Source organism: Propithecus coquereli, unplaced genomic scaffold, assembly GCF_000956105.1.
Source record: "Propithecus coquereli isolate 6110/MARCELLA unplaced genomic scaffold, Pcoq_1.0 Scaffold6, whole genome shotgun sequence".
NCBI classification, from domain to species: Eukaryota; Metazoa; Chordata; class Mammalia; order Primates; family Indriidae; genus Propithecus; species Propithecus coquereli.
Window position 1 is genome coordinate 6,616,651 of NW_012151951.1, and position 25,615 is coordinate 6,642,265.

Genomic DNA, 25,615 nt, shown 5'->3' on the forward strand with positions numbered 1-25,615 from the left:
AATGTCTTGGATTAGGGATGTATGCCCATGCTATCCTTTGTTTATCAATCATATATTCCCTCTTTACACTTTGATAAATAGGTTTCTACCTCAGATGCAGGATTGGCATCGCTTTTCTAAGGCTACTAGCAACTTGTTCTATTCAATTCTCTTAACTATTTTGCAAATATCAACCCCTGAGTCCTTGCTCCCAGTTGCTCCCCAGTCTCCTCCCATCCCACAAACACAAAAAAGAATCCTAGCACCTACTGGTTCTTTTTGTATATTGCTCCCTAATTCTCTGTTGTTCTATTTCTCTCTCACTCAGAGCGTTTGTCAATTTTCAAGATATTAGCTATCACCTCCAAAGTCACTATCTACAGCCAGGAGCCCTTAGCCAAGCTCCAAACTCAAGTCTTCAATTCTGTTCTTATTAAATCAGCTGACAGGCACTGTGCTAAGGCTAGTGATTCAGTAATACAGGCCCTTAAAGAGCTCACAGGTTTCTAAAAGATTAGAAATGCACATTAGAAAGATTAGAAGAGATTGGAGATCGTGCTCCAGGACATATTTGGAGAAGGCTGTGTACGTGTGAAAGACAGCTCTATTCTTAGTGTCACAGTGGATGGAAAAACTGCTAACCCTAACCTGGAGACACGGACTGTAGAATGGAAGAAGAAAGTGAAGATGATGAATCTCTCTGAGAAATGGTGGAACTGGCTGCACAGAGACTATATGAGGCCCTCACACCAGTTCATTGATAATTTTTTGTCTGTATGTTAAAACGTTTTAAAAATACTTGACTCTGCTTCCGTTACTTAAAATAAAATGTTAGTTTCAAAAAAAAAATTATTTTCACCTAAATTCAAAAATCCAAATCCAAAGCTATCATCTCATTTCTTCCAAATGCCACCCTACCATTGCTGAATTTTGCATTTGTATTAATACCACCACCATTCTCAAACTCACTATCACAGGGTAGCTTCCCTGGGAAGCAGACTTTAAGAAGGAGATTAGCATGCAGCAAATTTATTAGGGAGTGCTATTGGAATTAACACCAAAGAAAAGGTAGAAAAGGAAGCAGCATGGGGCAGAGGGAGAAGGTGGGCTGTGATGCAGTCTCAGTGGAAGCCTCAGCTAACCCCACATGGAGATCTGACTTCAGAGTTGCCTGACTTAGGGCAAAGGTGCCCAGCCTTCCTACCCCAAGCTGATTAGTCAAGGGATGGGGCATGACCTTGGGCAGCTCTGATCGTAGGCAAGTTACCCCACTACTCTGAATCTAAATTTTCTTATAAGTTTATTTTGAAAATTCAGTGATATATAATAACTCTTAATAAATGTTGGTTCCATGTTAGTGGCCTAACACATGTTAATTCTCCTTCTCCCACCTCCTAAGTTATTTTAAACTATTCTCTTTCTTTTCCAAGTCCTAAGCCTTTCTTTAAAATGGCACAATACATCAATAAAGATGTATTGAGAAACTACTTCTAGCCAGGACTATTCTAGGTGCTACAAAAGACCACAGTGACCAACCCAAACAAGATCCCTAGTCTTGTGGAGCTTAAATTACAATGAGGTAAGACAGGCAATAAATAAGTAAACTAGTAAATAAAAAAATAATTTCTGATGGTGACTGCTATGATGAAAACAGCAAATAATAAGTGATGCAAGAGAAAATGATTAGTGGGAGAAGACTACTATTTGATGAGGTGACACTGAGCTGAAATCTAAAAACCAAGGAAGAACCAATCCTGGGGAGACCTGAGCAAGGTGTGTGAGTAGGGGGGCATTTCCAACATGGAGAATGGACAAAAGTCATGAGGCAAGTTGATGCTTGCTTGGCACAATAAAGGAGTGTATCATAGAACTTTGAGTGCAGATTAGACTATCACGAGATGAGGTCAAGAGTGTAGATTCCTGATACCTTATAGACCATGGTAAGGCATCACCCCTGCATTAGTGCTGCATTTAATGGATAAAATGCATACAGCACTTAGCACACTGCTTAGTACATGGTAAGAACTCAATAAAATCAACATCATTATTATCACTATCATCATCATTATATGTTAAATTGGTCTTTTTACATACAGACCATATGTCCTCTACATCATGCCAAATGAGGAATGGTCAGGACCAAATGAGGGGCAGAGAGAGATAGCGGGGCAGAATAGCTGTTGTGGACATCATTTAGTAATTTTTAAAATGTGACTTTACATTTTTTAATTCAAAATGACAATATCAAATTTCTGTCTGAGTGCCCCACGTCAGGCATCTGTTTAGAGCATAATGACTAGAAGCCGAATGAATCAGTAAGTGTTCATTTGCTAGATAAATCCTGTCTGAATGAATGACTGTGAGAGGTAAGTGAATGAGTGAATAAACAAGAAACCAGTAAGATCACATTTGTTTGTAAGATTTCTGGAAGGGAACATCATTTGTAAGTATATTAGACCAACAGAATGACCCTGAAATGTCATATGCCCAAAAATGTTGAAAATATTTCCCATAGAAAGCATGAGAGTGCTAAACAAGAACTATACAGCAAGGTAATATCTAGAAGTTTTGCCAAAGAGTGTGGCTGGAGGTAACTAAAGGTATTAGGAAATGTGATTACCAATAAGCAAATCAGCAAGATAACTGATAAGAAGGGGTTGGAGAAAGGTACCAATATTTACTGATCATTTACTGTATTCAAAATACTGTGGTAGGCATTTTTATACTTTTAATCTTCATAATCCTATATAATAAGTATTACCCTCACTTTACAGATAAGAAATAGAGCCGTGGAGAGGCTAATTTATCCAAAGATGCGTAAGATAACAACGGGAGTGTGGCTGACTGCAAATCCGTTCTTTTCCCAGAATTTAGAATTAAGGAATCTCAACGAATACTTTGGTCCACAAGAAAGCAGTGAAGCAGTGCGATAAAGTCATTAATAATAGTAAATATAATGTTTCGATTCACTGTTCTCATTTTATTACATATTTTCTCTTGAGTAAGAGATTAGTGAGAGATATATGATTTCAGAGATGGAAAATGGAGACAGCAAAGCTATTTCCCCAAAGTCAAATTAGAACGAAAATCAGAATGCAGCATTTATTGAGTTCGTAGTTATCAGTCCCTGCCCACGCTGGGCACACACATGCACAAACAGGCTTATGGGCATTTTTCAAGAAAAATAAAACAAGCACATTTACCAAATTATATACAGAACTCCAAAAGTTAGGAAAACTTTTTGTTAAAATCCACTCACAATATTTCTCCCTTGCCTGAGAGATTTGCTGGGGGAATATGAGAAACTGAGAATGCACATTAACTCTTTCAGACCACGAGGACAGTTTAGCTCCTCAGTGCTTCTACATAGAGGACGTTCGCTGTCATCAAGCATTGGGTCATCTAAAACACTGCCCTTACCAAGATGATAACACATCTATGGCAGAGTGATAATTTATACTCATAAGGACAACACTGAGGCACTGAAACACACAAGAGAAAGTCTGGGATTATCAAAGACTTATTAATAAATTTAAAATCCTTTAACTCAAGTGTATTTTATTGCATTTCATATGCTCACTTATAAATTGATATTCCATATGTGAGAGCTTAGTCAAAACGTCTGATTAACCAGAACTAATTTCTACCTTTTTAGATAAGAAAATATCCACTGCACTCTCCAATCCAATATGAAATGTTTTGGTGGCCATCCGTTACTCTAAATCCCACAGGCTCACTTAGACTCACAAAATGAGACCTCAAGTCTGAGCCAAGGAAACCTTACGATGTAGCAAATAGGGACCATAAATAATGCACTGAATGATGTAGCTGAACATCCTTATATTTTGCAAGGATTAGTTCTAATTTTGTAAGTACTAGTCAAGCAGTCAGTTAGAAATGAGTTTCTCAAAAACTAACTTGTTACCAGGTTACCTGATTGTGGTTGAGAAGTGGGGAAAAAAAACAATCAGTTACTCTAAGAGAGTAAATTGAATATAATAAGACCCAGATATATACTAAATTATCTTAATATCATATCTGTGTCCAAACAGGAAGACTAGAAATGCCTTTGAATTAGTACAGTCTGCCCCATCTGACATTCACTCTTATATTTCCCAAAACATAACCCTCTACTAGACCAGATTGCCCCTAAACACCTCAAGCTCCATCTGACGTACAGGCCTGTTAATATATATTTAATACCTTCACTGCGTTACACCTTGCACATCATACTCATCCTCTCAGTTTCTTCTACAAAATCATTATCTCCAACCTCACTGGGCCCTTAAAAAAATACCCAATAATACATCTACCTATTCCTGGTCAGTTTTCCTCCTCATTCTGTAAATTAGCAATTTCTACCTTTACCACTTCTCCCAAGGACTCTATCCCTCCAGTGCCATTATTATGTCCACTAATGATAACTCTAGGATAGATCTTTGGGATGTGCTGGTGTGCAGAGTTTTGTTTATGGGATATTTGGTGATGCAGGATTTCCTACATACTAAAAATGATAATGAACAAAATAGCATGATAGAGATATCAACCCTGTATCTCATAGAGTTACACATCTCTTTAAGGGATAATATACAAACCCTTGTAAGTAGCAGCACATATGCTCCCCCAAATAGTTGTTGTGTCTACAGAAATTTTAAGATAATCCTACTAACCAAAGTTAGAGGCAATTTATATAAAATCTACAGATTGTTATAACGTTCCAATAAAACACCAGGTATGGGAGTATTTTGAAAATCTTAAAGCATTCTAAAAAATAATGTTATGACTATATTGACCATTATTTATGTCTGATAAAAAGCTACAAAAGAACTATTAGATAAAATAATCAACTAAAATATGGCAGCACAAACTCACTGTAACCTACAGAGCAGTACCAGATACACCACAAACTACACAAGGACTTATTCAATCATTTATTCATTCTTTTAACAAACATTTACTGAGTGCCCTTGTAATTCAGACCCTCTGCTAGGCATGTGCATACAGAGATGAATAAGATACGATTTCTGTCTTAAGGAGGTAGAATAAACCAAAGTCACAGTACAATACAATAAGGCCTATAATGGAGATGTGAAAAATAACTTAGTATTCTACAGAGAAAAATTGCTGTGACTGAAAACAGGATATGTGTGTGCGTGTGTGCGTGTGTATGTGTGTGTATAAAAATAGTCAGAAAAACCATCCTTTGCCAGTATTAAGGTGAAGGGTTCATGCATGAAGAAGCATAGGCAAACAGGAACAAGGAATGTAAGCATGTTTTAGAACATTTCGATTGTTGCCACTGGCCACAGTAGACTCACACATAACAAATACAGTGTGGTCAGTGGAAAAGGAAGCAAGTGACTCCAAGGACTTACAGTGAACATAACATCAGGACTCCCATACAGATAGCCTCCACTAATGACTGGTTGGTTGGAGAGTTGTCTGCAAATGCAAATTCTAGAAATATTAGATCACCATTTATTTGGAGTTCAACTAGACCTTATCCAATGTGGCCACTGAATGACAGAAGGACTAATTGGCTAAGGATGTAGAGATTAGCAACCGTTACTACTTTTGTCGTATTTTGGTAAGGTTTGAAGGTGGCCCTATACATCTGATATCTGAACCTCCTATAGCTTCTTTTCTAGAAAAAAAAAGTTCTGGTTTTTAGATCTATTTCTTTCTCCCTTCACCTTTTTAATTTTTTCATTGGCATGTAAACAAATCGTTCCTCCGAAGTGAACCAGAAGACGGCGCATTTGAGAACTGCTGGGTCAATCTCACGCCACAAAACACAAAAGCTGATGGTAATGTCAAATTGACCCTCATAACAACCCTTCTTCTCCCTTTTCCTCTACAATCCCCAATCTTTTCGAATATTGGTTTCTTTAGTCTGAGGGAAGAGGTCACAAAACACTTACAGCAATGCCATGTGACCTCCTGAACATAAACATAGGGCAGCTAACAAAACACCCTCAAGAAAAATAGAAAAGGAGTCCACAATAATTAAAGCTACAAATGGTAAAACCTCAAATGCCTTCTATCACATAATCAACAAGATTATTTTGACCACAAAGGATATAGCCATAGATGTGGCCATAACAGCACCAACTCACCACCTTTATCCCTGTCCCTGTTAAGGCAATAGTTGCCTAGGATAAATCCATCCCAAAGAAGCCATTTCCAGGATCACTCTTTCCAAATATCAGTCTGCAGAGCTTAGATCAACGGCCCCCAAGGTGTGGAATTCAGTCACCTTTTGACAACAAATCTCCAGCCATCAGAGATATTTCCAGGTCCCCTACTTTCTAAATCACTTTAGGCCTCAATTTTACGAAGTGCTCTGAGTTTACAGCACATAATTCTAGATCTTCAGATCTTGTCCTGAAACGATATTTGAAGACCAAGATTATGTCATTTCCATCTCCTAACAGTGCATTTTTGGCAACAGTAACCCACTTGCTGACAAACATTTCTCTCATTTGACAGAAAATTGTACAGAAAATATAAGCAACATAGACTAGAGGAGAGTCATTACATTTATGTAACTTCTTAAAATATAAATGGGCTACTCAAAGAGACACAAAAGAAACATTAACATAACTGAACAATTAAACAAGAACATCCATCCACTTATATTAAGCATTTTACTGAACATCCATTAGGTACCAGATAAACATAAGAGTATTGAGGATAGAGTCAGAATTTAAACAAAGGCTTTGAGTTTTAAAGTAAATCACTGTCTCATGCATTAAACAAGGGTCTACAAAAAAATAAAATAAAACGTCAACAGACAGCAGCTCTTGCAAATATTCTCCCTGCATATGCCACATAAATTGTTTCTCTTCCTACATGTATATCAAGTCCCAAAAAAGAAAATTATACCTTCTTGATAACTCATGATGAACAATGTGTAGCAATAACACATTTATTTTGCTATCACATTTAATAAAATATATACATTATTTTTACTTTACTTTCAGCTGTCTCTAATAGAGGCAACAAGACATAAAGGTGAACAAAAAGAGTAATGATGATACTGAGGGAAAAATATATAACAGAACTCAAGTACTCTTCCCATGCATCTCAGAGTCCTTCAAGATAGATAAATTATACACTAAAGAGGAATATATAATCACTTGTCACCTATGCTTACAAACTAATAACCATTGATATCATTTCCCATTGTCAAAATTTATCTTCAAAATGAAAGCCTAATAATTGAACTGGTAGCCAAACAAGAATAGAGTGCTATACACTTACACAAAACGTAAATGGTATTTGCTGGGTGACTACTGCATCTCACAGCCTAGACCTCTGAACACATGTACAGATTAGTCTGAATGCAATGGATGAGGAATGCTTGACATTCTTAGGCAAATGAAATAAGCAGTTTTTCTTTCACCTACTTTTTTTCCTAATTTAAAATTAATTTGCTGTGAAATACATTCTACCAAACATATATGTCTTCATATTTTTATAGAATTTATAGAAGTGGTTTTCACATTGCCACACAGCATTTAATAATTTGATGGAAATGTTTGAATCTGCAATAATTACATACGCCTGTGTACATGCCAGGGAGCCAAAAACGGACTCCAGTTTTAATTGTTTTAATGGATTGGCTAGTCTATGTCAACAAAATAAAGTGCTTCTTATCACTTTTTTTAAAGTACTTGACATCTGTTCTATGAACTCTTCCAATAAGGTTACTAGCAAGTGAATCATTAAGAAAAAAAGAAAAGTTTTAGATCATGTAGAAGTTTTCAAATTTGGTTGAAATTAATAGATCTCGCCCTGAAAATATTATTTATTGAATTTAAGGAGTTTTATGAATAATATTGCTCCTCTTTCACAACAAATCTACAAGGTAACAGTGATTCCTAGCTCACAAAAGAAGAAATTAAGGCTCAGAGAAGGTAGGAGATAGTTTTCCCAGGGTCTCACACTTAGTAAGGAACTCAGGAGTTGACTATTCAAACCCAAGTCTCAGATTCCAAAACTTTGTTCCTTCTACTCTGCCAAGTTGTTTCTCAGTGATTGGGGATGAGGTAGAGAAAGGTAATCGACGGCCATTAAATTCTGATTTCAGATTACAGTATCCAGTTTCTACTAATGTGAAAACATTATACTACCGGAATGCATTTTATTTAATTTTATAATTGTAAGGAATATATTTCCCAGAGCTTCGTTAGCCAAATTGAGCCCCAAATTGAAAAAGCTTTAATTAAAATGTATAAATTTTCCAAATATCATAACTCACAAATGTATTTTTCATTGTCAACATGTTAGTTACACTCACACTTTCTAAGGATTTTTTTTTAAGTTTTTTTTAAGACTTTACACATGTCAGGGAGTTGATTTTTATTTACTGCTAGGAGAAGCTAAATATGTATTTTTTATATCCTTTCATTCTTTCCTATGCATGTATCAATATAATTTCCTTTCCCAAAATATTGAAACAATTTCTGTCTTTTTGCCACTTGAATCCAGGCTTCCCTCTCCATTTTGTGTCTCGGGTTTTTGGACAATTCCCTAGGTTAGTAGATTTCCTCCCCTTATTTGCCATTCTTCCAGTTCTGTTACTTTTCTTCATGTCATTCTGTTCTCTATGCTTCTGAGGTCTTCAAAGACACCTGCAATGTTCCCTGACAAGAAACCTAGGGATGCCTTGCCCTTGAGTTAGACAGAATATCTTCACTGACGGACTGACATCAGCAAACTCAAATTATGTCAAAGTGACAAGGCAACTAAGCAACCCTCATTTACGAAAATAAAATCCAAATAAATGACTTACTAAATTCACCCTTGATGTAAAATCCTCAGCTGTTTCTCAATATGTGTTCCCAAGTATTAAATTATTTCACAATAAATAACACAATATGTGATTTATTCATCTTCAATCAAGTCTTTACAGTTATTTTCATTATTATGGCCGCACCTCAGAGATTTACAGTGAACAAAACCACCGAAAGTGAACAATAAATAAAACTTCCTCTAGACATCTTCAAGACAATTGGAGTTCTTACGTTTTTCTTACGTTCTTACAATACACTTTCCTTAAAATAAAGACTATAATTAAAGAAGTTCCATGAGGTCAAAGATGGGGTATGTTTTGTTCAACATTTGTCTTGTCAGTGCTCTGCACAATACTTGCCACACTGTAGATCCTCAAATATTTTTGAATGATTGGGTGAATTAAATAGTATTTTGATGTGCCTACTTAAGAAAGTAAACTACTTTCCTCAAAAGTTTCAAAACTCATAATATATGCCCTGGTTTTCTTTTATATACTATTATGACAGTTTATTCAAAGCCTAGGAATATATGTCTTTGTAGAATCTCGGAGTAGGGAAGAACTCTAAGCATAACACCTTACAGATGAGAAGGATCCCAGAGAATTAAAGTAGTGTGTCCAGAAATATACAAGTTGTCCAAGGCAAAATTAGAATCAGGTCTCCCGAATTTGGGATATTCTTCAATTTCATCAATTCAATTTACTTTTATTATTTAAATTGTATAAAGTATTATAAGCTTTATATCTCACACCAGTGCATCTAAAAACGACTATTAAAGTATCAAAAACCTGAGTTTAGTTATTCCGTGGGTAAAATAACTAGTTTAATTACTTGGCAATGAAATAGCATTTATTAAATTCATTTTTATTTTCCTACTTGCAAATCATTCTGAGTAAAAAACAAATCCCAAGTGACTGAGACATTTCATGATGAAACCATTGAGAAAACAGGAACTTCCATAGCAAGTACAGTCTCTCCTGTAGTATATTGTAATGGAATGCAAGAAAGCTCACAATGATCAAAACGACCAGAAATTCCCATCTAAAAATGCCCTGGTCATGGTTACTCTTAGTGATCTAAAAAAAAAAAAAAGTTGTTCAGCTCTAATGAGAGAATAGATAGAGCATAATCGATCTTCCCAAGTGTTTTCAGAGAAGTTTAGGATCCTGACAGTATCAAAGAATGAATCTACTGGAACTTTTTAAGGCAGTGTCCTAACGTGCCAAATAAAAGAAAAATGGGAACACACAGATATTATATAAGTCACTGCTTTGAAATATAATCTCTGTTTTCTTTGTGTCATTAAGACTGTTGGTGATATGGCTAGCCATGAGAATTTTTCTATATGCATAATATGATGTTGAAAATGTTTACACTATATTTACTTGTACATTCTCAGCATCCACCTGACAGAACCTTTTCAAAATAGAAAAGAATTATGGCATGGAAAGTATATATAGATGTCGCACATATTTGAGCACCACAACTATTTTCAAATTTCTTATTCTGAAAACCACTATGTGGGTACATGCTTTCATCCAGAAAAAAGCCAGAGTCATTCAAATTTGACTTATAAAGGTAACCATCAGAGACTATTTCCTCCCTCTTATTCTGGGACTAAATGCCTATGTTCTCAGTTTATTTTATCTATTCCTCATGTAAGTTGCTGAAAATAGTCTTAGGTTAAATTGGCATTACCAATTTACTTTTTTAAAATTACTTTTTCAAATTTGTGAATTCTGGTTCTTAGGCAAAAAGAAAACTCCAAGATTACAGAAAAACAATTCTTCCAAAACTGTTCATTGTCTTTAGTAAAATCAGTTTATCAAATACGCATCTGTTGTACTGAGGAATTATTAATAGTATATTGCACAAATGTTGCTTTTAGATACTGACACAAATCTACAGATGCACAGACTCCTCTTATAAAGGATTATGTTTAACAATCTGCAACATCAAATAGTTGCTAAGATGATGCTGCCTTGGAAATACTGGCAGGGAAGAACAGCCAACAGCAACCAACCCATTCTGAGGTTCGTTTCCCAGCTTATCAATGGGAAAAAGTGGTAGAAAGGTGTATTAAAGAGGAAAAATACACAAGAAGAGGAAAATGACTAAAGAGTACTTTCACTGATTTAAAAAAAAAATCATTCTCCATTAATGTAAGTGCCACAAGGATATTTGCAGGACCACCTGGAACCAGTACTCAGTCGCTCCGGGTCTCACTCCGCAGGTCCCTCTACCATCAACTGCAATAGTACTTCGAAAAGTGAGGCTCAACAGTAATCAAACAAGATCAGTGTTCAGATTCATTCTGGAGACTTTCAAAGAAGTAAAAGTCCCAGGAGTGGATAGGTAGAAGTGCCATCGGGAGTTAAAACGCTTGTAGCCAAGGTCAAAGTGAGGATAAAAGGTGGATGGAGATTTGACACTGAATCTCTTTCAGATTGTCTGCAGTAGAGTGGATTCCTTCAAAACAAAGCTCGCCCAGACAGGGAAAGACTAGATCAGAGGTCTGGCATTCCTGGAAAAGATAAAAATCAAAGGTAGCTAAAATACCTGGGCAGGAATGAGGCACGATTGGCCAGAAAGGATGCCTTAGAACCAGGGGAGTTTGGTGTACACCTGGAACTGCTGATACAGACATCCCGAGATGAGCCCAGGTCTGGAGAAGCCTAGGAAAGCATTTATTCATTAAACAAATATTGATGAAGAGCCTAATACAAGGAAGGCCCGAAAAAATGAGGGAGAGGGCACTGTGGAATCAGGGAAGGGAGAGTGAAGGACGAGATACGGGTGCAAGAAGTACCAGAGAGCTTTAGAAAACCAGACACCAGGTTTACCCAGAGAAGCAGCTTGAAGCCAATAAACGCCTGGTGAATAAGGGAAAAAAGCTACTGGGTGAGGAGAACATGAGAAAGATTAGAGGTTTCTTCATCAGACGGCAACTCAGAAAAATATCTGGCAGAGAGTATCTGAAGATTTGAGAAAAGGGATGCACCATAGAATGCAGATAGCCTGTGGAATTCAACGATGTCAGAGAAGGTCACGCTAAGACCAAGAGAGTGTGGGAAATAAGGAGAGGAAGGGTTTCCCGGAAGGGGTCGGGGCTCCTTTGGGATGTTGGAAAACACAGATGAAAGACATGGACATGGAACTGCAGAACAGTGCCTGGGAAAGTTTGGGAGAAAGAAAACAGGTGGGTGTGAAGGAGCACTGGGGCTGTCAGGGGACAGTGATGAAGTAGGGTCCAAGGCTAGAGGTGGGCAGACAGGCCCCCGAATTTGGAGACCCCAGGACCTCAGAAAAGTGGAGTCTTACTCTTTTCCCGGGCCCTAGTCCCCACTTCCGCCCCAGCCAAGTGGATCGGGTCTTGCCCCGGGCGCCGGAACCCCAGGCCAGGCGGGGCGAGGCCCGGCCGCCCCCCAGCGGCTGGGCTCGGCGCGCGCGCCCCGCTCGGCCGGCGCCAACTTTCCCGATCCTGGTCCTCTCTCCCGAAGCGCGGGCCCCCCTTCCGCCCCCCGCTCACCGAGGGCGCCGTCAGGCGGCTGATGCTCTCGCCCAGCGAGTCCAGGTTGACCCGCCTCCGGCGCTGCGCCCTCCTGGCCCCGGCCGTGGCGGCGGCGGCGGCGGCAGAGAGAGCCGGGGCCGGGGCGGCGGCGGCGGCGGCGGCCGCGCTGGGCTCCAGCGGCCCGGGCGGGCTCCGGCTGCCGTTCCAGCAGAGCCTAGACAGGGGGCACTCCCCCTCCTCCTCCGGGCTGGTCTCCAGGTAGTCGGAGCCCAGAGAGCTGAAGGACTCGGACGAAATCTTCCTTCGAGACATGCTGCTGGAGGCGCTGCGGCGGCCGAGGAGGCGGCGGGGACGCGGGCGGCAGCGGCGGCGGCGGCGGTGGCGGGACCGGCGAGCGGCAGCGTTAGGCGCGTCGGGGCCGTGGGACGCTGCGGTCGCGCTCGGCGGGGCGGGAGTCCCCGGGGCCGCGGAGCCCCCCGAGCCGGCTGCTCATGGCGGGAACTCGGGGCGCCGCCGCACCTTGGGGCCCGGGCTCGGCGGCGGCGCCGGGCTGGGCTGGGGGCCGCCGCCGCCTCCGCTGCTGCTCGCGCGGTGCCGCCTCAGCGCCCGCCTCGGCGCATCGCCGTGCGCCGCGCTCCCGCTAGCGGGGAGGCTCCGAGTGTGTGACCGCGGGCGGCGGGGCGGGGAGGGCTGCGGCCGTGCGGTCGGGGAGGCAGAGGCTTCTGCCGCCTGCGCGCCTATCTCGCCCCCTTTCCCCCTCTCCTCCCGCCCCTCTGCTCCCGCCTCTCTCCACTTGCTGCCCGCCTCCCGGCTTCTCTCTTTATCTCCCCCCACCCCATCCTCTCCCTCCGCCGGTATCACGTGTCGCCATCATACTCATTGGGAGTCTCTGCCTCGCCTGTCGCCACGTTTCAGGAGCAACGAGGACACTTCGCTACTGTCCTCTGCGCGCCCTCGCGGCTGCCACGGTTTCTGCTCCGAGGAGGAGCGCACCATGGCTCGGATCGGACCAACCCCAAACGCCCTATCCCTGGGCCCTGGGAGAGGCAGCTGGGGAGCTGACGGGCCCGGAGGGGCGGGAGGGGAGAGGGGCGCGGGCCCAGGGGCAGGAGGCCTCCCTCTGGAGACACCTTGGCGGAGCCTGACAGCGCGAAGTGGAGATTAGGGACCCCGTTTGTCCTTTCCCCACCTTTCTCCGAGTTTATTTAGGAAGTTCCGAGGGAAAAGGGAAAGGGAAGCGGTCCATCCTGCCCATTCCAGCGGAGACGCTTACAAGGGAAGAGAAGGAAAGGGGCAACATGTTGGCGCCCATCCTGCCGAAGCAGCTTGTGGGGACTAGCGTTCCCCGCCTCGGGCGAGGCCGCGTGGCCGAGAGTGAGGACAGGGTCTCCTCGGGCGAGAGCCCGGTGCTGAGCCTCAGCCCGGCGGGGCGCGCGGGCTGCCGGCTCTCGCTGGCTGCGCGCTAGTGCTGGACAGCTCCGCTTGCCACCTGCAGCCGCGTTTGCCCGCGTTGCAAACCGGAGAATGGTTCCTCTTCACACTACCTAGGACCCGGCCAGGGAAGACTGGGAAGCGATCCCAAATCTCTCATCCTCAGGGCTCTTTGCGCCAAATATGCGATATGTTGCACTTGGCTACAATGCTGTTCAGAAAGCTAAGGGGAGTGGGGAGAAAGGCTTTTCAAAGCCCTAGAACAGACTCGCCACAGCGCTAGCACATCTCTTGCCGAGAGTTCTCGGCAGAGCGGCTTCATTCCAAAGCTTGCCTCTTTGTAAACCAGTCCTTCCAGTGCCTGGCCCCACTGCCCTTGCTTTAGCTCCAGAAAAGCCTCGGACTTGTTCTGATGTTAGAGATGGAAAGAAGGGGCAAATGACAGTGTCCCGAAAGAGGGGTGTCCCCCTGCAGCAAAGCAGACGGGCACCCTCCCCACCTTCCCCCGCCCGCGGAAAGTAAAGTTCAGGGGCTCCGGCTTTAGCACCCCAACGACACATAAGCCAAAGTTTTCCCCACTCCCAGCCCCCAAGGACTGATCCTTCCATGTGAAGCCAGATGGATTTGCAGGGACTGCTTATTTAAAGACAAAACAAAAATACAAAACTTTTTTTGTATTCCTGCCCAAATTTGTTTTCAACTCCAAATCTTCCCAAGTGTTTAAGAGGCCCCAAATATAAATGTTGTTTGAGCTTTCCCTTTATACTTTGGAAAAATCCACTCAAACTGGTTCCGAGACATGCCTTATTCCCAGATCTTAAGCGGGCGTTAAAGATACAAAAAGCGTGTACTATCTCTCACACGCTCCCCTTCAAAAATATATATATTTTTTCTCAGCCTGCTGAGGAAGTTTCTAACTGCATAGTTTCTTATCTTAGCAGAGAAAACCCAGGCTTGTCTTTGGAGAAACGTTTTAATATTCTTGCTGTGCAGTATCAACCACAGCATCTGAGGTTGGAGTTCCTGGTTCTCTTCTTTAGTAATGATGATCTAATTGTCAAGTTCTTTAGAATCATGAGCTATTATTAAAGATACTTAATAGCATATGCCCTTCACGTTTTTTCTATAAATTACTGCTGCACACACACAAAATATTTATTATGATAATAGTAAATAACCTTCCTATTGAACTTAGAACTGGAACTTTTTATTAATCATTCCAATTCTTGTCTCAAAGTCAAAAAATACTGAGTGCAAGGCAGTGAGTATCATTTGTTTCTCAAATTTACAAGAGGCCCAAAAGTCTTCCTGTTTACACTGGAAGTTTATTGCCAGAAAGAACTCTGAACCTATAGGACATTCTTTTTCTTTGGGTGAACCATTTGAATCAAAGACTTATTACAGATCTTTCCAGATGAAGCGGCCTAACAGTTTTCTGTTTTAATTACCCTGCCTTTGATCATGATTTTCCCACTGATTTTTTAACTATAAACAAATTGAGGCCTAGATATAGACAGTACATCATCTGCTTTGCTTTCAAGGGTTTCCCTTGTATTTCTGTTCAGGAGCAGGGTTCAAAAGTTCTCAGTATGAAGAGTGCTATGCTCTGTACTTGAATTAACATTTTTAAAATGAAATATAATCTATTCTCAGATTTTTGTTTTTTTGCTTTTTTAAAAAAAAAAAAAGAGCCTTACAGTTAGTAAAAGCAATCTAAATACTTTAGGCAGAGTAGTCCACTGAGAATAAATAGTCTCTGCTCTGATTTTAGGAAAAGAAACTTGCACAAATTCATGCCCACAAATCCAACCCTGCTGAATGTCTTCTGTTTCAATAAAGCCCATAAAGCCCAGTCTCCTGGGAAAGGAAAATGCAAAAATATACTTGGTTTATATGTAAAGTTCGTGAGGGCATCTGAGGACTCACTCAGATTGATCAAGCATTGGGAAAGACACCCTAAAAAAGCAGATTCTCCACATTCATCAAGATGGTGATTATTGCCCCTTTTAACGTAAAACAATTATTGTTTGTGTATATATTACCTTCATTTAAAGTGTTGCTGTGTATAAACTCCTTTCATTTACATTGCTTCAATTAATTTGATTTTCATCCTTCCCAGAGAAGTAGGTGGGAAAAAAAAAAATCACCTCTGTCAAATTAAAAAAAAAAAAAAAAAAACTACAGTCAGTCCTCGTTCCCCGTATTCTTTGCATTTCAGAGGTCCAAACTCTTTCCTAATTTCTTTTCATTTATCTAAGTCTCCAGCAAGGAAACCTGTAACATCAGCATAAGCATTCCCCGGAGCAGAGCTCCTTCCTAGTATCAGAAGACTGAGAATATCTCTCTCTATAGTTAGTCTTTACATAAATCTGGCAACTTGCAGGAATTGTACATGTAACATTAAAGTAAGTTCTCTGAAGAAATATAGTAGCTCGTGAATTCTTAACTAGGACAAGTTTTTCTGGATCCCTAACCTAGAAAATTACACACACACGCGCACGCACACACACACACACACACACACACACACAAACACACTCTCCCCAGCTGCAACTTTAGCCATAGGTCCATGGTATCTGAATTGAGATTTGTCTACCTTCCCATTTAATATACCCTTCTCTTTTAAAAGAGGGCAAATGTACTTTCTTGGTGAGCAGCTGTGAGAAAATAAAAATGGAGATAGTGTACTTCACATTCTTGCATAATTTTGTAAGTAAAACTAAATATTAAAGATACTATCAAAGTGAAAAGAATCATCTGCTTTGTTCACATATAAAGGGACCCATGGAAGACAATGTAATCCATCATCCTATGGTTATACTTTATCAGGAACCATCCGGAAGGGGTAGGATAGTTGCTGCTCAAAAAAGGAGGAAGAGGGCATTGGGGAAAAGGGGAAAAGAAATAAAGAAAAGCAACAAAGTCAATACTACACTTAGTAGAATTTGTACCAGAAAGATACTTAATGAGTAGGATGGCTGCCTTGTTTTAATGCCACCAAATCTAAGACAGCAAGAAACAGGGCAAGTAATCAGTATATTTTGGTACCTCTGGCAGACACCACTTTCCCTTAAGTGGCTTTGCATTTAACCATGTACTGCAGAAATCTATCCTCCTCTTGAGAAGAGACCCTGTAAGTCAGTGCCTCAAACACTAACACCACAGCCTCCTACAATTCTCAGCCTTTTTGTCTGCAGACTCAACAATCCTAGCACCGTTAGCTCTCTATACACTTTCTGTAAATTGGGATTCTAAATCCCAACACAATAGGACATATTTTCACAAGGACATAAATATGGAAATTCTGGCACAGAGATTTTAAATATCTTCCCAATGATATGGAGGGGATAAATATTAGAGTCAGAATTTCAATCCTGACTTCTAAGTCCATGCTATTTCCACTGAAACATGTTCCTGGCTGCCTCTTGTCCTCAAATGTCCTAAAAACACAGAGAAAAATCTGCTGAATTAAAACCACAATGTGAGTGATTTATTGCGTTAAAAATAAATATTGCATACACAACTAATCTGTTTGAATTATGTCCTGGAATATAATGGCATGGAAAAGCACTGACATATGCAGAAGCTCTGCATTTTAGTAGTTTCTTTGCTGATAACTAGCTGTGTGATCAAAAGCAAGTTGCTTAACTTCTCTGGGACTCAAACCATTAACATCTAAATTAAAAGGGTTGGATAAAATCCCTAGGGTATCATCAATCCTCAATATTCTATGATTTTTCTATTTGTTGAGCTTTTTGTTTTCTTTCCAGACATATGTTACGCACAGAAAAATTTCCCCTCACACATCATGAGGGTAGCTTCTCTTTTTCTTCCCTATCATATCCTTTCTGAGAGTGCAATTCCTCTGAAAAATCCCTTCTGTAACTACCTAAGATCTTCTAATATTAAACTGTCATGAACATAGTCCATAAAATTAAATGGATAGAAAAGAAAAACTTCAACACAATCATATTTGGCTAGGTGCTCACCATCTCTCTGTCTTTTCATAACCTAATTCTTCTGTCTGCTTTATTATATTATATAAAGGAATCATATCTTTCTGTCTGCAGCTTATTAAGCTTGGCAGCTAATGATAATAAGTACAAATTATCAATAAGTGTGTCTTAATATAACCTTGTTAATGTTAATAGACATTTACTTAAATATGTCCAACTTGTAGTAAATATGCAATCTGTTATTTATTATTTTAAAATAATAAATCTATTTTTAAAAAATATCCAAATTTAATGTAAATACTAGAATTCCTAGAAGTATTAACACTAAGAATGAAATGTGTTCTTCTCATATACAAAATAAAGGCACATTAGCAAAATGTTACTAAAAATGATTAAGTGGCAATATATTTATATTCCTTAAGATAATTAATAAGAATAATGTTCTGTTTAAAAAATTAAGAAACAAATGACAACTGATACTCATGTTATAATCATTTCTAGAAAACATTTCAAGATCAATAGTAAAATGAGTGACCTCAGCAATGAATAAATTAGTTCAAACCTAAAAACCACATTAGTGTTAAAATAATTCTAAAATTTTTTTCCATCAAAAATAGTGAAACTTTTAAAATAAAATATAAGTGTACCCATTTCTGGAAGTTTTCCTTTAGTGAGTAAAATATGCTTTAATTCCTCTTTTCTCCACTTTTTATGTACAAAGATGGACAGGCATCTGTACCACCACAGTGAACTAAAATCGAATATTGCATATCAGGGGTTCATGACACCCCTGATATAACCGGGTCCTCGGGCAGTGTGTGTTGCAAGAGATGGGAGAGACAGAGGCACGGACACAAAAAGTAAGGTAAAAGGGTGCGGCAGGGGGGCTGTCAGGGGACCACCAGCATTCCCGTGAGCCCGGTGGTACTGACTGAAGTCTAGCACCTGTTTTTATTCTCTTTTTCATGTTATGGATTACAATGATTTCATGTGAAAAGCTCATGAGTTAGCAGAAGTGCGTATAATCTAAACGGGAACAAAAGAGACCACGTACTTCTTCCTACTTTATCTAGTTCCTCATTTACTGAGACATGAACTCAAGAGAGATATAGGAACATTGCTTCGGGCTTAGAATAGCAAACTGCTCTTATCTGCTGGGCTGACACCCTTTGATCATTCTCTCCACCTTCGGATTACAAGCCCGGTCCATTTGCAGACATCCCTGATTGGTAGAATGTCCCCCTCAAGGTAGAGCAGCTTTTGCTCAGTGAACTGACATGTCCACAGGTTGTTCTTTAGCAAAGTCCTGTCCCACTCCTGGGGTTCTCATGTCTCAACTTTAACCCTCAACAATTCTATTTCTCTAATTCACACAGAGTCTTTTTTTTTTTTTTTTTAGATTACAAAGCCTAGACCTGATCACAAGGAGTCTTGTTAGGATCACATAAATAGAGGAACCCTATTTCCAGACAAGCAGCATGTGTAGACAGTCATCTCAAAGTGAGCCCATTTTAGTCCTCCCCCAGAACCCCACCAGTATCTCTGTTTCCCTCCATAGTGTGAAGACATAAGCTAGACTCATCTCTGCTTTATCTCCAATAAAGTCTTTGTACTCCTATCTCAGTGAAGAAAATTCCCAGATTTTCTTGGTTTTCAGGTATCATCAGCAATTTTTAACAGCACCCTAGGCCAAAAGAAATACCTAAAAATTCAATTTAAAATGTAGCTTGGGCCAAACCATTTAATAAGTATTTATATCCTAACAACTTTGTAGTATTTGAAAACATAGTATGACTAAAGTGGAAGATAATTAATATTTTATTCTTAAATAACTGATTATTTAATTATTTTAGCTAATTAAGTTGAGCACTGTACAACTTCTCAAACCTTGGGATCATATTGGACATTGTCACTCTCATTTCCTGTTCCACATTCCATATTGATTTTCCCATGGTTCTTGCTTTTCATTACAGCAACCTCCAAAAACACAGCTTCGCAAATGGATGAAGTAATGAAAATAAGGTATTAATAGAATACCCCAATGTTAAAACTATAAACTACCTAGAGCTAACAGTTTGCTCAATGCTCAAGTGATGTTAAGTAGCATTGTGTTTCTCTCAAAAGTTTAAAATGTCCCTCGGTACCCCTGTGCATTCACTGCAGCACCCGAGGAACTGTTGGCACATGGTTAGGGAACTGTGCCTCTGGCTGCTCAGCTTCCAAAGTTTTCAGAAAAGCTTGTCTTTTATCTTGATTACAGACTCTGAGTAAATAGACAATAAGATCTTACAAATATAAAATGAAAATTATGTATTTTGATGTCATTTTCTGCAGTAATAAATTTGTATATGTAGTATTGCCCGTGCATTTTCATTTGTGTGTAGTGCATTATTCTATAATTTAAAATTGTGAAAGTTTTAACTCATTAATTGTCTGTCAATTAAGCTTTAAATACATAACAAGAAAGAAAATAATTTGTAAAGACACATTTTTTATATTTATTAAACATATAATTTTTTACCAAGGGTTATGCATATAATAGTTTAGCAGAGCAATATGATGTCATGAAGTACACTTTTTAAAAAAATTCCGAATTTTTTTTTAAACTGATCCTGAAATCTCGGTAACTATTCTTTGTTTGAAAAGATCAGGAAAGACACAGGTAGGGCTCATTATACCCTATAACTTCTACTATCAAGCAGGGGAAATAAGGCACTTTATCGTATGTTGTTGATAGAGAAACAAAGGCATCCAAAGGTTGAGGTACCCACTCATGGTCCTATGGCACATAGTTAATCACAGATAGGCTCTTAGTACTGCAAAATCTTACTTTATAGTCCTATTGTAGAAAGTTGTCGCTAAGAAAGGTTATCCCTTGAGGAGGAAAAAAGAAGTTTGGCTCATTATTTCTAGAGAATATCATTTGAGTTGTTTTCTTGGGTAATAATAATAGGTTTATATCAGTCCAGTTATACATAGCCATCATGGCTAAGTTAATTCATTCATATCTATTCATCTCAACATATATTGGAGTAACTGAATGTTTAGCATAAACTAAACACAGTGAACATTATAAGGACAAGATATGGTCTCCACCTCTGGAGAACTTACACTGTAATAAGCATGAGGAAAAGCTAAATAATATCAAAAGTTAAATGGCCATAGGAAATAGTACAGATTGGGTATCATAGGGAAGAAAAGTATTATAATATTCTAGAAGAAAAAGGAAGATAAACTCTAGATGTTTTCTTATGAAGGAAATGAAATTGAATTGGCCTCTGAAGAATGGGTAAAATTTTAATAGATGGAAATGAATTAATGGAGAAGGGAGAAAAGTAAGTTGTGTTTGAAAATACTATGTATCACATCCAAACTGGATAAGAGAATGCATACAGAGAAATAGTGAGAAATAAAATAAGAAGATAAAGACCAGATTGAGAAAGGCCTTACTGTGGACTTCCTCTGGCAGGCATTGAAAAAAATCATTTTAACTTTTTTACTTGAGAAGTGACATAAAAAGAGTTTTGTACAGGTCAAGAAAATTTACTCATTCATCTATGCAGTCCATTATTCCCAAAAACATAACCCAGCAGGGCAGACTGCCTCAATGTCCAGAAAACCAGTTATATACCATTAAAACTAAGGTATGTGGTTCCTTTCTATTCTTCCCCACTCCACCTATACACACATTTTCTATATTATCCAAATTTAGGGGGCACCTGCTCTAAATTATCTGCAGATTATATTACCCAAGAATATAATCCCAGTCAATAAACTATATCACCTCCCTATCTCAGCTTACTACTTATCTAAATTGGCCAATTTTCAAAGCATGTCAGTCTGTAATAGACCAATAGGAGACAAGATTAACCTTTACAGAAACTATTTTTTTTAAATGAAACCCTCAAAAGACTTAATAAGTGCCAGTTCTGTGTTAGGGTCAGTGGTATGTCTTGTACTTAACAAATAGATCCATAAATTCTTCATTTGGTGTCCTAAGATAGTAACTTGGTGAATTCAGTGAAAAAGATTCTAAACCAAGTTGGTCAAAAAAAAAAAAAATCATTCCACCTTGACTCATACCAAATATAGTGTGCTCTTGTGCTCAATCTCATACATTTTCTTTTTCTATCAAAGAAAGATTTTGAGCTTGCTGCCTTTGTTTTCAACAACGGGGAAGAGACCCTTCGTCCATACAAACTGAAAAGATTAGCGCTCAGGAATTTCTTGTTGGTTAGTGGGCCAGGGCAAGCACACATGATGAAAGCGCTTGCAGCCAGGTTCAGAAAGTATCAGAGGCAGGGGAGAGAATGGAGAAAGAGAGATGGATGTGTGAACACTGAGATTTGTCAAGGTGACTGTTGTATCTCTGGGGAGTGAGGGGCAGGGCTATCATGTGGTCAGCTAGAAACACAATCCTAGGACAAAGATTGGCCAACAGGAGTGAAGATGCAGATGCAGTATTTGAAATCACTAGACTGGAATGATTAGTGAAGCAATGACTAGATGAGTTTGCCAGAGAAGCACAATATGAAGAGCAGCAGCTAGGGGACAGCATTTGATTAATCAGTTAATGAAATTTTAATGAAGGAAATCTTTGTTCACAGACAGCACAACTGAGGGTCCTCACTACTGAAGTATGAGGAAAAAAATGAAAAATGGATTTGAAATCACGAGTCATCCCCCAAATTTCCTGTACATACTGTCCATTTATATTTATAAGATAGCAGCCACCATTTGTAACTTTGTTTAAAAGTACCTCAAAAAGTAGCTCAGATGATTTGAGTATAAATCCAAATGCCCCATCCAAATATCGCAATTAATTACTTCCAAAATATTTTTTTAAACAAGATAACTAAAATATTTTGGAAATCAAAATAGGATTAAAGCCACCAAAGGGAAATGCTTTACTTGTTCTCTCATTGCTTTTTCATTTTTCTTAGTTTACATGATGCTGGAATCTTCAGGAGGTTATGTAATGAACCATAATACAATTAATTGTTTCTAGGCTGATGAGGTCATAGATTTTCAGTGTCCTTGAGTCCCAATTATTTTAGCAGAATTTCTTCCTCCATTGTTCTCTGCTCTATTTGGTGTCCTATTTCAAAAATAAACACTTTTGCTTTTTTGCTGTTTGCTTTTTGTTGGAAGTTTTCCATTAGTGAAAAAAAAAGTACTTTATTCTTATTATATAAAATGACATAATATAATTTCTGTGCAGTCCAGCCAGATTTAAGAAGAAGTCACTATCAATCAGTAACAAATAGTGTCAATTTATAAAATAGATTATAATATTCTTCATATTATGGAAGAATAAGTAAACACGAGCACTGGCAAAGCTAGATTGTCATTCAGATTCTTTGGAATATTGCATCAATAACAGGAATAGCTGATACTAGATTATAGAAAGGTCCAACATTCTAAAACAAAGCTATACAGGCTTTTCACAAAGAAAAATGATCTTTTTCCAAGGTATTGTTCTCCAGTTTCCGAGATACAAAATAAATATATTCCTTTTAGGTAAATTGACAATTTGGAACTAGCTATTGGGGCTTTCGTGCTTGAATGAAAATGTATACAAATAGGAAAAGATTTCACTTCTACCACTAGTTATTCATAAGAAATTTAAATTGTAGGAATAAAGGTCCTTTACATTTTCTTGTCGTTATACCTTCAGCTTATTTATATTGAACAAGGCAGAAATAGAAAATGCTTTCTTAGGGCCAATAAAAACATTCTTCCTATTAGACATTAATAACATAATTTAGTTCATATTTATTATTTTGTGTAAAGCAATTTCTTATTAAGACAGGAATCCATATCAAGAGTTGAATTCACTTTCTTTTCTTCAGCATGGTAATTGCTTCCACTGTGATTATTATCAAAAGACTTGGAGATAATAGCTTTATGCAGAAAACACAATGACTTCTTTGGATCTTGTTGAGAAAATAATAAAAAACAGTTGCACACATTAACTTATTTCTTCATTCAAAAGCATTTATTGACTAATATTTTGTGCCAGGCACTATGTTATATGTCATGAAGAGAGAGGAGCATGAATTATAATTTTTCTCTTCAAGGATCCAGCAGTTGAGTTGAGTTAAAAAAAACAAAAAACAAAGAAACACCACACACTTGGGAGAAGCAAACATACAAACTGATACATTTTAGAATGGTTAGAATGGTAGGTTTAATAGTAGAGATACACACAGGATACAGAGGAGCAGCTAATACAAACTTAGAAAAAAAGAAGTTTTAAATGCTTTCTTGGTGGTGATGTCTGAGCTGAGTTTTAAAGAACAAGTAGGGCTTTGAAGACAGGAGAGTTTAAGGAAATGGCAGTCTAGGCAGAGGGTTAGCCAAAGTAAGAGCACAAAATTGAGAAACAACAGGTATGCACAGAAAATATGAGGATTTCAGGACTGCTAAGAGTGTAGAGTTAAAGCAGAATATGGCTTGGTAGAATATGGATAGTGAGAGGTAGACATTACAGATCATAAAGAGCCTTATATACATACCTTGTTGGGGCGTCTTAGAAAGATCACGTGACTATGTGAACTGTAGATCTGAAGAACCAACATTGTTATCAGGGAAAATATTAATAGTTAGGAGGCCATCAGAGTAAACCAGAAAAGATAACAGGAACTTAACTAGAGTCACAGAAGAAGCCAGACCCCATGTTTAAATCCCATCTCTTTCTCACTATGTAACCTTGCACGAGGTCCTGATCTCTCTATGCTTCAATTTCTTTATCTGTGAAGTTGGTATAATAATGCTTATAAGAATTATACACTGTCATCCTATTTTGCAAATGAGGAAACTGACAATCAAAATAAGGATGCATTAGAAGGCATGTATTAGACAAATATAGAAGTTAAATTGTCAGGACATGGTGACTAATTTAATATGGGAACTGAGAGAAGGGTGAGATTTAAGGATGACCCCATGTTTCAGTTTCAAAGACTATCAACTGATATAAAGAACACAGGAGTAAAAAATGGTCTGGGGAAGATGATAAGGTCTATTTCTTATAATCGAATTTGAAACAAGTCCAGATGAAAATGTCTCGCAGGCAGTTGGATATAAGGATCGTGAGTGCAGGAAAGAGAGCTGGGTAGGAGATGCTGCTATCAAAACCATCAACATTTAGTTTAATCTAAACCATAAGGAGATCAACAATAATGTAGTAGGCTAAAGAATAGCCCCCCAAAGATCTCCACATCCCAATCCCTGGAACTTGTGCATATGTTACCTTATACGCCAAAAGGGAATTTATAGATGTGATTAAATTAAGGGATTTGAGACAGAGAGATTATTGTGGATTATCTTGGTGGGCCCAGTGTAATCACAGGGTCCTTTTAAGAAGAATGCAGGAGAAATCAGAATTAGGGGAGAAGGTGATGTGATGACAGAAATAGAGATCTGAGTGACTTCACTCTGAAGATGGAGAAACGGGCCACAAGCCCAGGAATACAGGTGGCCGCTAGGATCTGTTCTCCTCTCATAGCCTCAAGAAGGAACTAGACCTCCCAACATCTTGATTTCAGTCTAGTGAAATTGATTTTGGGCTTCAGACCTCCGGAACCATAAGAGCTTAACTTTGTGCTGTTTTAAACCACTAAGTTTGTGGTATTACAGAAGCAATAGGAAATTAATACACAGAGAAATTGTAGTGAAAATAAAAACAAATGAAAATACTTGAGCTACCCTAACATTTCAGAAAGATGGCTCTCAGGGGAGCAAGGGAAAGTCAGGTAAAACAAGGACTAAGAAGAATCAGAAGAATGTCATGTCAAAGAATTTCGAAATGGAGGACTCGACAGTTAAACATGGTGAAGTAGTCCAGTAATAACTTTTTTAAATGAAAAATATTCATTGGATTTGGCAAGAGTCTTTAGAAAACAGGATCGAAGTCCTAGGATATAGAGAGATGCTTAGAA

At 38.8% G+C, this 25,615-nt stretch overlaps 1 protein-coding gene across 2 annotated transcripts in view; it reads right to left on the reverse strand.

Moving 5' to 3' along the window:
- GUCY1A2 (guanylate cyclase 1, soluble, alpha 2) overlaps nucleotides 1-12,986 on the reverse strand; it is a 356,160-nt gene extending 343,174 nt beyond the window's left edge. The window contains exon 1 of one of the 2 annotated variants that reach the window (XM_012659179.1): nucleotides 12,307-12,986. In XM_012659179.1, the coding sequence (XP_012514633.1) occupies nucleotides 12,307-12,600 (294 nt within the window). In that variant the 5' untranslated portion in view covers nucleotides 12,601-12,986. The remainder of the gene's footprint in view (nucleotides 1-12,306) is intronic. The other variant, XM_012659180.1, reaches the window with a different exon arrangement.
- Nucleotides 12,987-25,615: the final 12,629 nt, after the last annotated feature.